Source organism: Mauremys mutica, chromosome 7 (genome assembly GCF_020497125.1).
Source record: "Mauremys mutica isolate MM-2020 ecotype Southern chromosome 7, ASM2049712v1, whole genome shotgun sequence".
Taxonomy (NCBI): Eukaryota; Metazoa; Chordata; order Testudines; family Geoemydidae; genus Mauremys; species Mauremys mutica.
In genome coordinates, this window is record NC_059078.1 from 58,324,855 (window position 1) to 58,338,530 (window position 13,676).

Below are 13,676 nucleotides of genomic sequence, written 5' to 3' on the forward strand. Positions count from 1 at the left end.
AATAGCTGGAAACAGAACTGTGCCAGACCCGTATTACCAGCAAGGGCTCAGAGAGCCACTGGTGGGCCACTGGCCACAGTTCAGGAACTACTGCCATAGAGATTTGGGTACTTGCTATGTTCAGGCCACCAGTGCTGTTCCTTCTGGGAAGAAAGTGAACTCTTCACATCTGGCTGGTTTTCCATTTTATTATTGCAAATTGATTTTTCCACATATATTTTCCATATATTACATATAAAATATTCCTCGCACTCCACTCTGAACCACATGCCTGGTGAATTTACAGGGCAATTCCCTTTGAGAGGTGGGCAAATCATGAAGCAGAGCCCCATTAACACACACACAGCAGCAGCAGCAAACTCCCCTGTCAAGGGGGAAAAAATACACATCGGTTACATTCACACTCATACACATCTAAGATTCACCCCCATCAGCCCCTCCTCCTGTGGTCTCGTAAGGAGACCAGATGACATACACTTGGTAGGACTGGCTGACTTTGTTCATGTCCTGAGTTAGGTTAGGATCCACTCATCCTCCCTTGGAAGAGATGGCGTTGGTCTACACGTAATGAAGGCAAAAAAGCATCCCTGTAGGGAACATGCAGTTTCCAATCACATCCCCAGTGTTTTTAAACATTTTACAATGTGCCCAAAGCACTTTATAAGGCATAGGCAGTAGAGGAAAGCTAGGCTTGTGCTAAGAGTCACAGCTGGATCTGCCATAGGCTTACATTAAATGACTTCCCCAATGTTTCTCTGCTCCATTTCTCTCCTCTGTAACAGTGGAATGATGATAACCCACCTTCAGAGGGGCTGGGAGGCTGAATTCACTAATGACAGCAATAGTGCCTCAATAGTGAGAGGAGAGGTGCAGGAGAACCGCGCTGGATCTAATTATGCAGCACTACAGAAGGGTAAAGTCCTCCTCTCCTCTGAGCACTAACCCCCAGGTGCATGAAGTTTTATGTCAGATCTGGCCAGAAGCACTGTAAGCTCTTCAGCACAGGGTCTTTGTATCTGCACAGCACCTAGCACGCTGCAGCCTCGGGGCACTACTTAATGCAAAGAACTCTTTAAACGCATGCAGACCTTAGGGAAGAAGGTGAAGATTGTGGAAAGAATTCAGGCATGCCCACACTGCAGCTTCAAACCTCTAACTAACTGTTTATCATCCGACAGCACCTAGGAGCTCAACTCAGCCCAGGACCCCACTGTGGCTAGGTGCTATAAAAACACAGGACGAAAAGCTGCGCCAGCTCTGGGCTGAGAACAAGCAGGAAGCAGCTCAGTATGAGGGGGGCATTCCTGACAAGAGCCCATGGAAATAGGGACTTCCCTGAAATTAAAGTGCTGCCACTCTGGAGTGGCTGGCACACGGATTGCTTTCTCCATGGCCCTCCTGTGTAGCCATCAGGCACCAGCTCAGCCAGGTAAACACTGGCCACGTGGGCCCACAGGGCTGGGGTCTACTATAAAAGACCTAGACTGCTACAGATTTCATCTTTGCCATAGTCACTTAGGCTTTGGCTACATTTGCACTTCAAAGCGCTGCCGCGGCAGCGCTTTGAAGCGCTAAGTGTAGTCAAAGCGCCAGCGCTGGGAGAGAGCTCTCCCAGCGCTGTCCGTACTCCACCTCCCTGTGGGGAATAACGTACAGCGCTGGGAGCTGCGCTGGGGCTTTGACCACACTGGCGCTTTGCAGCGCTGCAATTTGCAGCACTGGAGAGGGTGTGTTTTCACACCCTGCTGCAGCGCTGCAAATTTGCAAGTGTAGCCAAGGCCTTAGACTTTGTTCACAGCCAGATGTGCCAGCATGACTTAACCCTGCTGGGAAAAGAGAGGCATCTTGCCTTTTGGCTCCAACCACCTGGTCACCCTTGATCAGCTCGGTGAGATCAGGACTGTTCTACAATAAGCACCCCCACTGCTCCTGAGCTAGCCGACCAAAGGAGCGGGGTTTGCAGTCTCTTTGACAGGCCTAGCTACCCCAGAGGACTCTGGTGGTTCAGCAAAAAATTCTGATTTTGTCATCTTGTGCCATCCATGGTCCCCAGAGGGCAGCCCCTCTGCCTTCCCCATGCCCCCCTCCCTGCTGCCACCTCTCCCACCTTCCTCCCTACAGAACAAGTCCTCTTCTTCTCATGCTCGGATTGTCTCTCTGTCTCACCACCAAGGAAGGGTAACCCTAGGACTTCTAGAGCACCAAGTACCTTAATCCTGCTTCCACCTCAGAGTCCCATTTACTCCCTGCCCCTCCCCGCTATCCCCTTTTAGCACCTCTCTGCTCCTGCAGGGAGAGCTTTGATGGGAGGTAAAAAGCCCCTGAAAGGCACTGGTGATGCTGGGGCTGCAGGTCCAGACGTTCTTAGTGTATTGTCTGCATGAGTCAGAAGGGGAGGTGAAGTCAGGATCAGCCCCCCAATCCTTTACCCTCCCCCCCCAAATTGGAGGCACAGGTTCCTGGATATGTTCAAGGCAAGAGAATCACTGGCAATGTCTGGATTTTTGGTCTGGCTGATCTGCCAGTCCCAGCTGTCCAGGGACGAGGCCAGGTCCCCTCAGACCATGGCCAGGCCCTCGGAGTGGCTGTGGCCATGCGGCGTGCTGGCTGTGCTGCTGTCGGATTTGTAGCTCTTGGGAGCCTGGCTGGCTTTCAGAAGCACCAGGAACGTGTCTGTGGAGATGGCTCCGAACTCAAAAGTGAAGGTGCCGTAGAAAACAAGGACATTTATGATGAAAATCCACTCGCAAAGGGCGGCCACATGCTGCAGCACAAAACTCTCCTGGACGAAGAACACGCCACCTGGGGGCGCCAGAGTCAAGGAAACCAGCAACCCATAGCAAGAGGCACCAGCATCTCTCTCCCTCTCCAGCGGGAGGGGCAGGCAGCTGCAGCAGGCAGCCGGGAAAAGGGGGACCGGCAACCACGGGCGGCTCTAGCCATTTTGCTGCCCCAAGCACGGCGGCATGCCACGGGGGGCGCTCTGCCGGACCGGCTCCGGTGGACCTCCCGCAGACGTGCCTGCGGATGCTCCACCGAAGCCGCGGGACCAGCGGACCCTCCGCAGGGACGCCTGCGTGAGGTCCACCGGAGCCGCCTGCCGCCCTCCCGGCAATGGCAGAGCGCCCCCGTGGCATGCCACCCCAAGCACGCGCTTGGCGTGCTGGGGCCTGGAGCCGCCCCTGCCGGCAACTCCCCCAGACATGTGAGGCTGGGCTGAGTCAGTGTGAGATGTACTGAGAGCCTCTATGGGGAACGGAGCATTGCTCCTGGATACAGGGAATTACCTGACCCCAAGTGCTAGGCCTGCCTCCAGCAGGGGTCTGGCAGCCCAGGGCAGGGGTACAGCCCTGAACCCCGTCCAGTGCCAGCCCCAGGGCAGGGATAAAGCCCTGAACACCCAAGTGCCAGTCCCACTGCCCCAGGAGAGGTCTGCCAGCCCCAGGGTAAGGGATAAAACCCTGAACCCCCCCCCCCATGCCAATCTCTGCCTCAGGAGGGATCTGCCAGCCCAGAGCAAAGTATACAACCCTGAATATCCCCACCCCGTGCAAGTCCCACTGCCCCAGGAGGGGTCTGCCAACAACAGGGCTGATCCTTAGCTTATAGCTGGGACCCAATCCTGCTCCCACTGAAATCAGCGGCAGAACTCCCATTTTAACGTCAGCAGGAGCAGAAGCAGGCCTTAGATTGGATGCAGCTGCTCGTGAGCATGATGAGTAACACAGCCACGGGGATCCTCAACTCCTCACGAGCAGGGCAGGGGGGTCGCTGTGGCTCAGGCAGCCTGTCTCTCTCTCTGCCCCTTGGTATGTTAGCTATTGCTGGGGCAGCTTACAGAGGTGCTGATCTGGAACGAGAAGCGGCCTTTTGGAGTGAGTTTACAGGGAGCCGTCCCAGCAGGTTGAATATAAACTCATGAGCTGCAGGGCCAGGCCCAATGTAAACAGTCTCCAGGGCGGAACAGGGCTCTCATGGATACTGGGGGGTTAATGATCATCCCAGCGTGATCCTCCAGCACAAAGTCTGTTGTCATGAAGGGTGCTTGGTATGCAAGGCGCAAGGGTGGGCCCTGTGCCAAGAGTCCAGAATCTCATCCACTTAAGGGAATACCCATCAGGGCAGGGCCAGCACACCAAGTCCCCATTCTGCCTCTACCACCATTTACCCCACCCCCAGCTGTCAATCCCCTCCCTCCCCAGCAAGGACACTCTGCATCTCCTGCCCAGCCATTTTCAAAGGAGCCCATGGGAATCCAGCACTCACATCCCACTGAGTTTCAGGGGCAGCTGGGTGCCCAACACGCCTAGGACTTATTGAAATCTCCAGCCTGTTTCTTGCCCACACTCCTGTATGACAGCCCCTCATTACAACCTACCATCTCCTCTCCTGGGACCCCTTTCCCCTGCCTTGGCCTGGAGCTCGCTGGGGAACCCAGCTCCTTCATTTTAGGACTGTGCACCTCTGCTCTGCATACTACACTCCAAACTGCTTTCCAGCTCCGACTGCCCCAGCCTCATCTTTGACTACAGTAACTCCTCACTTAACATTGGCCCGGTTAACGTTGTTTTGTTGCTGATCTATTAGGAAACAAGCTTGTTTAAAGTTGTGCAGTGCTCCCTTATAATGTCCTTTGGCAGCTGCCTGCTTTGTCCACCGCTTGCAGGATTCTCTGGAAGAGCAGCCCCTCCTTGTGGGGATTAGAATTGGGGGGGCCGGCAGCCCCCCACCCCCCATCAGCTCCCCTAAATTCCCTGTAAGGTATGTGGCTCGGCAGCTGCCCAGCAGCAGTTCAGGTGCCCCCGCACCCACCGGCTGCCGTGCGGCTCCTACCCTGCCCTCTGCCTTGGAGCTGCTCCTGCCTCCGCCCCCGCCCCCCTTCATACCCCTTCTCCACAAAGGGGAGGAGAGGGACAGAAAGGAGGGAGCTTACTGGAAGCTGTTGCTTCCTGTCTGATCTGCTTAAAAGGGCAATGTACTTGAAGTGGGCTCTGCATACTTAAAGGGGCAATGTACATCTCTCTCTCTCTCACTCACTCATGCATGCACCGCCCAGCACTTTGGAAAGTCAGCACCTGTGCAGCCCTGCATGTGCTGTCAGGAGAAGGGAGGGGTGTGCTCCAGCTGGATAGCTTGGGCTCATCATCCTGTTCAGTTTTTGCAGGGAAGTGTTTGAAGCTACTGCCCAGCATCTATCATGTTTCCTCCCTCCTGCCTCAGTCCATGCTGCCTTGTAGAGTGTGAGGCTACATTAACAGCAGCGTATTAACTTTTGAGGGCTCAGCCGATGCTGGTTCATCATTTAGCAGCCAGGCATTCCCTGGGAAAGAGCTCACCCTTACTCCACCCCCTCAACCAAGCTTCACAATCATCATTGCTGTGTACAATATTAAACTGTTTGTTTAAAATTGTTTAAAACTTATACTGTATATGTAATAATGTCTTTTGTCTGGTGAAAAAATGTCCCTGTAACCTAACCCCCCCCATTTACATGAATTTTTATGGGGAAATTGGATTAGCTTAACACTGTTTCGCATAAAGTCGCATTTTTCAAGAACATAACTACGTTAAGTGAGGCGTTACTGTGCTTATTCCATGGCTTTCCTTTATCCATTCGTCTGTACATGGAAATCTGATGCCTGGTCTGGGCAGATCTACACCATCTTGGAAAATAAAACGGAAGGGCCTTCCCAGAAACTGGATGGAAGTTCTCCCTCAGTTCCTTCTAGGACATGCGATCCTAGGGAAATCCCTTACTCTTATCTAGCTGGTTATTTCCTTTGCATTCCTTCCAGCCCCAGCGCAAGCATCCCTCAGAATATCTCCCATGGGCTGCAACTTTTCTCCTAAAGGACCAACCTCTAGGCTGGGAGGGGAGTCAGCCCTGGAGAGCCCTGTCCAGCTCTGGGCTGCGGGCCTCAGTCATGGCGGTTTTATGCCTTTTGGCTGCTGAGGCCACACAGCTATTGGCACTGAACTCGCTGATCAGCCAGCAGGTGGTCACGACTCCAGGTCACTCGCACCAGGGCCTGTGCCCCAGGAGCCCTCTCCAGCTGCTCTTGCTATGTCTCTGCTCTCCTCTCTGCCAGGTATTCACAGAGTGCGCCAGCCACCACAGTGCCTGGTGCTGGCTCCAACCCTCCTCTCGTGTTCTTATACGCCCCTGCCTGTTCCTTCAACCCCTGGCATCTCCCTGCTCAGCCACAGTGGTTTCTGTTGCCCTTTCACCATTCTGGAGCTTACTGATGTGGGGCTTGGATCCCAACCTCCCCCTAGGCATTGGGAATGTGTCCCACTTACCCAGCCAACACTCCACTTCACGGCCCCCAGCGTTCAGTATTCTGCATCCCTGCCCTTCATACAAATCCTCCTCTGCACTTCCAGCCCCACATGACGATCACTGAATCCTAGATGCCCACAGCTCACGCCTGCCTCCTTCCCACCCATCCCATCTATAATAGCTTCTGCAGCCACAGGCTGTCTCCAGCGTGCTGCGTCAGGAAACGCATTACAATCACCACCACCATGCACCCAGCCTGCGCTTCTAAACAACTCTTCTCCTACTCGGCACAGCCGCATCATCAGACTCCCCTCTGAGCTCTTGTTTCTGCACTGGCGTCTCCTGGGCTCCCCTGCCATCCTGCCCAAGGGCTCTCGAGCTGCACAGGACCATCACCTTGGTTCCTATTTTGTCCGTGACCTCAGTCCAAATAACCCTCTGCTGTGTCAGCCCAGACACTGGGGGCCTTTCTTCCGGCTAACACAATATTCCCTTCTTCTCCCCCAGACACCCCTCCTACTGCTCTCTTTATAAACCCCAACGCCTGCTAATTTAGCTGCCCACGAAGGGCCTTAGTTTAACCAACTCCACCTCACCTTTCCCCTCACCGCACGGCTCCCATTCAGTGACCCCGCTGGGTTTGCTCCTCTGTTTGCACAGAACACATTTATAGCTCTGCCCAGCTCCCTCTTTTAAACCTGGATGGTTAGTAAATAACATTGCAGCCGGCTGCCTTATCCAGGGCTGTGGGCTCAAAACACTGCAGCCGCCTGTTATTTGTGTTACAGTAGCACCTAGGATCCGTAGGCTCCAGGACCCCCAGGCGCTAGGCGCTGTACAAACACAGAACCCAAAGACACTCCCTGCCCCCAAGAACTTACTGTCTGATGGAAAAAAGGTGGTGACTTGGCAGTGGCAAGACCTGAACCTACACTTACAAGGAGCCTGGAGCCTAAATCCAGCCCCTTAGATGCTTGCCCCTGCTACCAGCTAGATTGGAACTCAAGAGGGCTAAGAAAGCTGTGTCCTTGAAAGCTACAAACTGTCAGCAGCAGGGCCAGGTGGACCCATGGCAAGGGATGCACTTTCCAGGAGTGCTGAAACAAGCCACCGAATCCCGCTGCCCAAGGGGCGAGCACTATTCCACATCGAGGCTCAAGTCTGCCTTCAGCCCTAAAACCTAGTGTGTGGGCCACCGACTTCTGCCTTCCCTCCACTCAGCAAGCACCAGCCCCCCTCTCCTTCGCTCCAGCTCACCTCAGTCGGGAGAGCCTTCTCCTCTGCAGCTGTCTGGAGCACCCTCCCCGGACCACTGCCCCGCCTCGACTCTCCGTCCCATTTCTAATCTCAGCAGCCAAGGTCCTGCTCCCTTGCTCAGGCCCCCTGCTGCTATTATTTCTCCCTGCAATCGGACTAAAGGCTGACCAGCTTTTGGAGGATGGCGTCTGTATAACAGACCCGGTGCTCAGTCCAGGGGGCTGCTCCGAGCAGTGCAGACACCAGTGACGACTTTCCCTAGGTACAGTCTGAGCCATCGGATTTGTTGCCCAGCCCGCAGAGCTGCCAGCACTGGCAATTCGTTTTCACACACCCCAGCTGCACATTTCTTACCCACATGCTATTGCCAAGGAAAGGATACTGAAGACAAGGGTGATGAAGGCCAGAGCGGAGAGGATGCTGCGCAAGTGACCGGTCCAGTAGTGGCCCCTGGTTTTCGCCATGCGGTAAGTGAGAACCGACTGCAGGAACACAAAGAGCATGCTGGTAGGAAATGCCACACCTGCGCCAATGTAATGCAGCACCTTGGCATAGTCCACCTGGGAGACAGAAACAACCAGGTCAGGGCACACAGAGCCCCACTCCGCTCCGTCGCCCAGACGCTACAGTTCCCAGCACTCTGGCCTTCCTCTTTCTAACCCTAGAGTTTGGGTTCTAGCCCCTAATCAGATTTCTGTCTCTCACACACACCCCTCTCTGGCTTGGGGTGCCCTACATCAGATGTCACTCGCATGCACCCTTTCTAACCGGAGAGTCAGGATCCCAGGGCCACCATATGAGCAGCTGCATAATTAGAACCTAAGGGGCATCTGGCACCTGATTACAGACACATTCTCCCCCCAACTCTAACGTGAGGCTTAAGGTCTAAACCACCACAAGGAGGGGGAGGGAGAGCTCTCCCTCTACCTGGGAGCAGGTCTCACACATAGGCAGAGCTGTCTGGGTCCCCACGGTGAGGTCCGAGGATTCCCCAGAGAGCACTTGGAGATGAGTCCAGATTGACAGTGGATTCAGCAGGGGGACATGGAACAGGTCTGGCCAAGTACTGTCCTCTGTCTGGGAAGGGAATCCATGTTTACACGGTTTCAGTGGGTTAGTCTTTGGCGTGGCAGGGCAGCATTCCTGCAGGCAGGGGGCCCCATGCCGCTCGCTGCATGTTCCCAGCTGTTCCCAGGCTGGCTCTATGGCTGCCCAGAAGGCTCAGACACACACAGTGAATTTGGCTGGCTGGCTTGATGCAAGGAGAGAGTTAGTTAGAGCAAGGCTGGGGCCAGGGTCGGGGCAATGCAGCCAGCTGAGCTGTGCCCTCGGAATACAGCATCCACAGCAGCCTCCTGGGCAGTGAAGCCAGAACCTATCACACAAGGGAAAGGAGAGAAGCCGGGTGCTCTGGACAGGCGACTGGTTACGAATGGCCCAGCAGCCCATCGCAGAGCTGGGGGTGCCCAGAGACCTAGAGCCAGCCAGCATCTCCCATGAGGTTTTGAGGGTGGCCAAGGCGAGCCTATTCTTGCCTGTAGGTAAACATCCCCCTCCCTCAGAATGGCCTGATGTGGGCAGAGAAAAGCAGACACCACTAGAAAGCAGAGTCTGCCCAGACATGTTTCCTGGCATCACTTCGGGACGAGCAAATATCCACCCTTGGCGGGCGCTAGAGGGAGAACAAACACATCTGTGATTCATCTGCTTTGCTCTTCTGATGGTGGGAGAGCCACTGCCAGAGCCCAGAGGCTTGGCGCCCCCTCCACGCACAAACCCAGGAGCACCAGTGACATCTGGCTGGGAACTGAAGCTGGGGGGAGAATCTCAGCTAACCCCATGGGAGCCAAGCTAGGTTCCACACAGCCCTCAGGATCTGGGCACCTCGCAATTATTCATCCAACCTCACGGCTCCCTGGAAGACAGGGCAGTGCCATTACCACCACATTACAGATGGAGAAACTGAGGCACGCAGAGGCTAAGTGACTTGCCCAAAGTCGTGCACAGAGTCTGGTAGAGCAGGAAACTGAACCCTGGTCCCCTGACTCCAAATCCAGGGGCTCATCCCCCAGGGCCTACATCACCTTTACTTCTCTGACAGGGATTAACCCATTAACCTCCTCCCTCCTCCCCCTCAGACTGGGAACCCTGGCACTGGGTCTTTTGTTTCTGGGGTGCGGGAAAGTTCCTTGCCCCCAGCTAAAGCTCTCCATAGCTCAGCCCAGGGGATAGGGCTCCCCACAGAGCGGGTCGAAGCTGGCCAGTCCATAGCTGGGTTCAGGCGGGACAAGGAAGGGGTTGCCCACTCCAAGAGTTGGGCATGTTGCCTCCACAGCCTTCCTTCCCCGCACCAGGCCCTGGTCTCTGATCCAGGGCATTAGCTGGCACCGCATCCTCAGGCTGATTTTGATGCAGTCTGCCCCCATCGCCTGGAACTCCCGAACGCCTGCCAGTTCACAAGGATGAGCTCGCTTGAACCACGGTGTGAGCGTGCCCAGAAAGCTGAGCACGGAGGACTTAGGGCAGCCTAGCCTCTGGCTGCACACAGACAATGCTGATTCCAGGTAAAGCACTTTACACCCCCACCCAAAGCTGGAGGGAGCAGATCCCATCACACCCAAGCCATGCACCTACGATCCAAGTCACAATTCAGAGCCATTTCCTAGACAGATGCTGAGCGCTCTCGACTCCCATTGGCTCAGCTGCTCACAGGATCAGGCCCTCCGGGAGCAGACTGCTTTGCCAAGCGTTTTTCCTTGCGCTGCCAACCGCTCTGCAGTCTGGGTTTCCTTGCACCCACCCCCTGCACTGCCTTATGGCATCAGCTCCCGTGAGTCCAAGCTCACCAGACTCCCACATAGGCAGCAGCCTCCTGCCACGCACCTTCTTGCGCATGCAGAGCAGAGCAAATCCCAAGACCCCGCCCCTGGCTCCCCAGACACTTCAGGGTCCTGCCCGTTACAACCCTTCCTAGGCAACCTCACAGAACTCCTGCCCTACTCATCTGGCATCAGCCTTCTCTGCCTGGTGCAAGAGCCTTCCCCTCTGCAGCTCTTAACATCTGGAAGAGCCATCAGCTGAAGAGAGGCCCTCTCTTTCCTGCCTGCGCCTCTCTCCCTCCACTAGCTTTCAACTCCAGAGTGTGCTGCAGGGAAGCAGATTCTCTGCACGGTCTCTGCCCTCTGATGCCGGATTACACAAGCCCATCAAGCGGGGGGAAGTTGATGAGCACAGTGGGGTAATCCCCGCTGATCTGACAGCTGGAACGGACCTGGTGACGGCATCCACTCATCCAGGTCATCTTATCTGCCCCGTGTCTGATGGAAAAACCTCAGAGTCCAGGACACAGGGGCACTAAATATTGTGTTAGTGACACAATCCGAAGGGAAGGAACCTTGGACTGTGGCTATGAGAACATCCATAGTGCAAAGCAATCCAGCCCAGGGTCGAGGAAGGGGCTGCTCTGGCTTCACACCCACAGAATATCTCTGATGACCCTGTGACAAAGCTGGAAGGAGACATGCCCATAAGTGCCAGGTTACATGTTGGAGCCAGGAGTGCAACCAGGATTTTGCTAAGGAGTGGACCCAGGTGACCTGCCCGACTGCCCCAGATTTGACTGGCATTGTGACCTGGCACACAGGCATAGGGGCTGGAACTAGGAGTGCTGGCTTCCATCACATACAGGGTTTACAGCAGGGGTGGGCAAAATCTGGGCCACGGTGTAGTAGGGCTCAGGCAGGCTGCCTGCCTGTTGCGGCCCCACACAGCTCCCAGAAGCAGCCGGCTGCTGCTGGCACATCTCTGCGGCCCCTGGCGGGGGTGGGCGGCAGCTCTGCATGCTGCCCCCGTCCCCAGCACCATCCTCACAGCTCCCATTGGCCAGAAACTGGCCAATGGGAGCTGCGGAGCGGTGCTTGTGGGCACAGGCAGTGCACGGAGACCCACTGCCCTCCTGCCCCCAACGGGCGCGCAGAGATGTGTCAACAGCAGTCAGCCGCAGCCACTTCTGGGAGCGGTGTGGGGCCACAACAGGCAGGTAGTCTGCCTGAGCCCTGCTGCGCCGCTGGCCGGGAGCTGCCTGTGGTAAGCACCTCCTGGCCAGAGCCTGCACCTTGCACCCCTTCTCCCGCACCCCAACCCCCTGCCCCAAGTCAGAGCCCCCTCCTGCACCCAAACTCCCTCCCAGAGCCTACGCCCCTCACCCCCTCCTGCACCCAAACTCCCTCCCAGAGCCTACGCCCCTCACCCTCTCCTGCACCCAAACTCCCTCCCAGAGCCTGCGCCCCTCACCCCCTCCTGCACCCAAACTCCCTCCCAGAGCCTACGCCCCTCACCCCCTCCTGCACCCAAACTCCCTCCCAGAGCCTACGCCCCTCACCCCCTCCTGCACCCAAACTCCCTCCCAGAGCCTACGCCCCTCACCCTCTCCTGCACCCAAACTCCCTCCCAGAGCCTACGCCCCTCACCCCCTCCTGCACCCAAACTCCCTCCCAGAGCCTACGCCCCTCACCCCCTCCTGTACCCAAACTCCCTCCCAGAGCCTACGCCCCTCACCCCCTCCTGCACCCAAACTCCCTCCCAGAGCCTACGCCCCTCACCCCCTCCTGCACCCAAACTCCCTCCCAGAGCCTACGCCCCTCACCCCCTCCTGCACCCAAACTCCCTCCCAGAGCCTACGCCCCTCACCCCCTCCTGCACCCAAACTCCCTCCCAGAGCCTACGCCCCTCACCCCCTCCTGCACCCAAACTCCCTCCCAGAGCCTACGCCCCTCACCCTCTCCTGCACCAAACTCCCTCCCAGAGCCTACGCCCCTCACCCCCTCCTGCACCAAACTCCCTCCCAGAGCCTACGCCCCTCACCCTCTCCTGCACCAAACTCCCTCCCAGAGCCCACACCCCCTCCATTAATATAGTAGAAATGTGCGGCCCATGATGACTTACCAAAATTCGTGGAGTGGCCTCCCTGCAAAAATTATTGCCCATCCCGGTTTAAAGTTTGGTTCAATGGCTCTCAGCACCCCCACTATATAAATTGTTCCAGAAGCCCTGCGCACAGGGCCCCAGCCCCACTCAAATTTGGCCCAGCTGCCCCGCTGTCTTGCCTGCCTACCTGAGGATACCCATCCCCCTAACCCTCGAGTACCAGGGGCTCTTCCTCTTTTCCCCAAGATCCTGGGACCGACCAAAAATGTTACAAACCTGCACCTACGGGCACACCCCTGGGGTCCAGAGGCAGCCCTCAGCGGTTCTCGCAGGAGGGCAGCAGGTTTGCTAACATCAGGGCGAGCCTCATTCACACAAGATCAACCCCTGGTTTCTAGGCTCTAGATTCCCACCGGGACAGGAGGCCTACATGGATCTTGGTATCAATGTCCAATCTGGGAACGCTGGCGCACACAGCGAGATGGGGTCTCTCAGCACCTGCTCACCCAATCCTGCTCAGCGCAGATGAATCCTCGCTATTTCCATGCCTACAGTAAATGCTAAGCCAGCATGTCAATGCAACATGCAGACTGAAATTTGAAATGCAGAACAACTGCCTGAGCCAGCTCCTGCTGCAGCCCCTGGCTGGCTGGCAGGCTTAGCTAGATAGGTTTTGGTGACAAGATCAGAGATTGCAGGGCAATGTTATTCCACAAATATTTACTTTACAAGATAAGAGTTAAATGGAGACTGGCAGCTTAGTCTGGGCCCATTAGGGGTGAGCAAACGAAGGCGAATTCCAGAGCCTAAGAGGAAAGGAAATTTACTTGCATGAAGTGAAAAAATTAATGAAAATGGGGGGTTGATCCTAAATACTCCCCTGTGATGCTGGAAACACCAAACACAAGCGCTGGGAGACAGCGCGCTTTGGCCCGGGTTCAACCTTGTAGGGCGAGTGACAGGCAATGAGTAATCACACTGAGCAGCGGTGGGAACGAGTGTGGTGATGAGTGTGGTGATGAGCATGGTGCGTATGGCTCCTTCGGCTTTAACACACTGAGGGGTTATTAGGAGCACAGGGAAGGGAATACAGGATATTTAACTTGACAGGCCAAACACAACCGATTTGTGAGTGGATCAAAATGCCCTAAGAGCTTCAATAAGGAGGTTTTCTGCACACGACTGGGCCACTGGGATCCCTCTGCCTGCAGCT

General features: G+C 56.0%; 1 protein-coding gene across 5 annotated transcripts in view; it reads right to left on the reverse strand.

Moving 5' to 3' along the window:
* Window positions 1-1,665: 1,665 nt before the first annotated feature.
* Window positions 1,666-13,676, reverse strand: part of LOC123375054 (transmembrane protein 150A-like) — a 39,638-nt gene continuing 27,627 nt past the window's right edge. For 4 of the 5 annotated variants that reach the window (XM_045025635.1, XM_045025636.1, XM_045025634.1 and 1 more), the window contains exons 6-7: window positions 7,920-8,097; window positions 1,666-2,802 (exon numbers count right to left, since the gene is read on the reverse strand). In XM_045025635.1, coding sequence (XP_044881570.1) covers window positions 2,558-2,802; window positions 7,920-8,097 — 423 coding nt within the window. In that variant the 3' untranslated portion in view covers window positions 1,666-2,557. The remainder of the gene's footprint in view (window positions 2,803-7,919; window positions 8,098-13,676) is intronic. The other variant, XM_045025638.1, reaches the window with a different exon arrangement.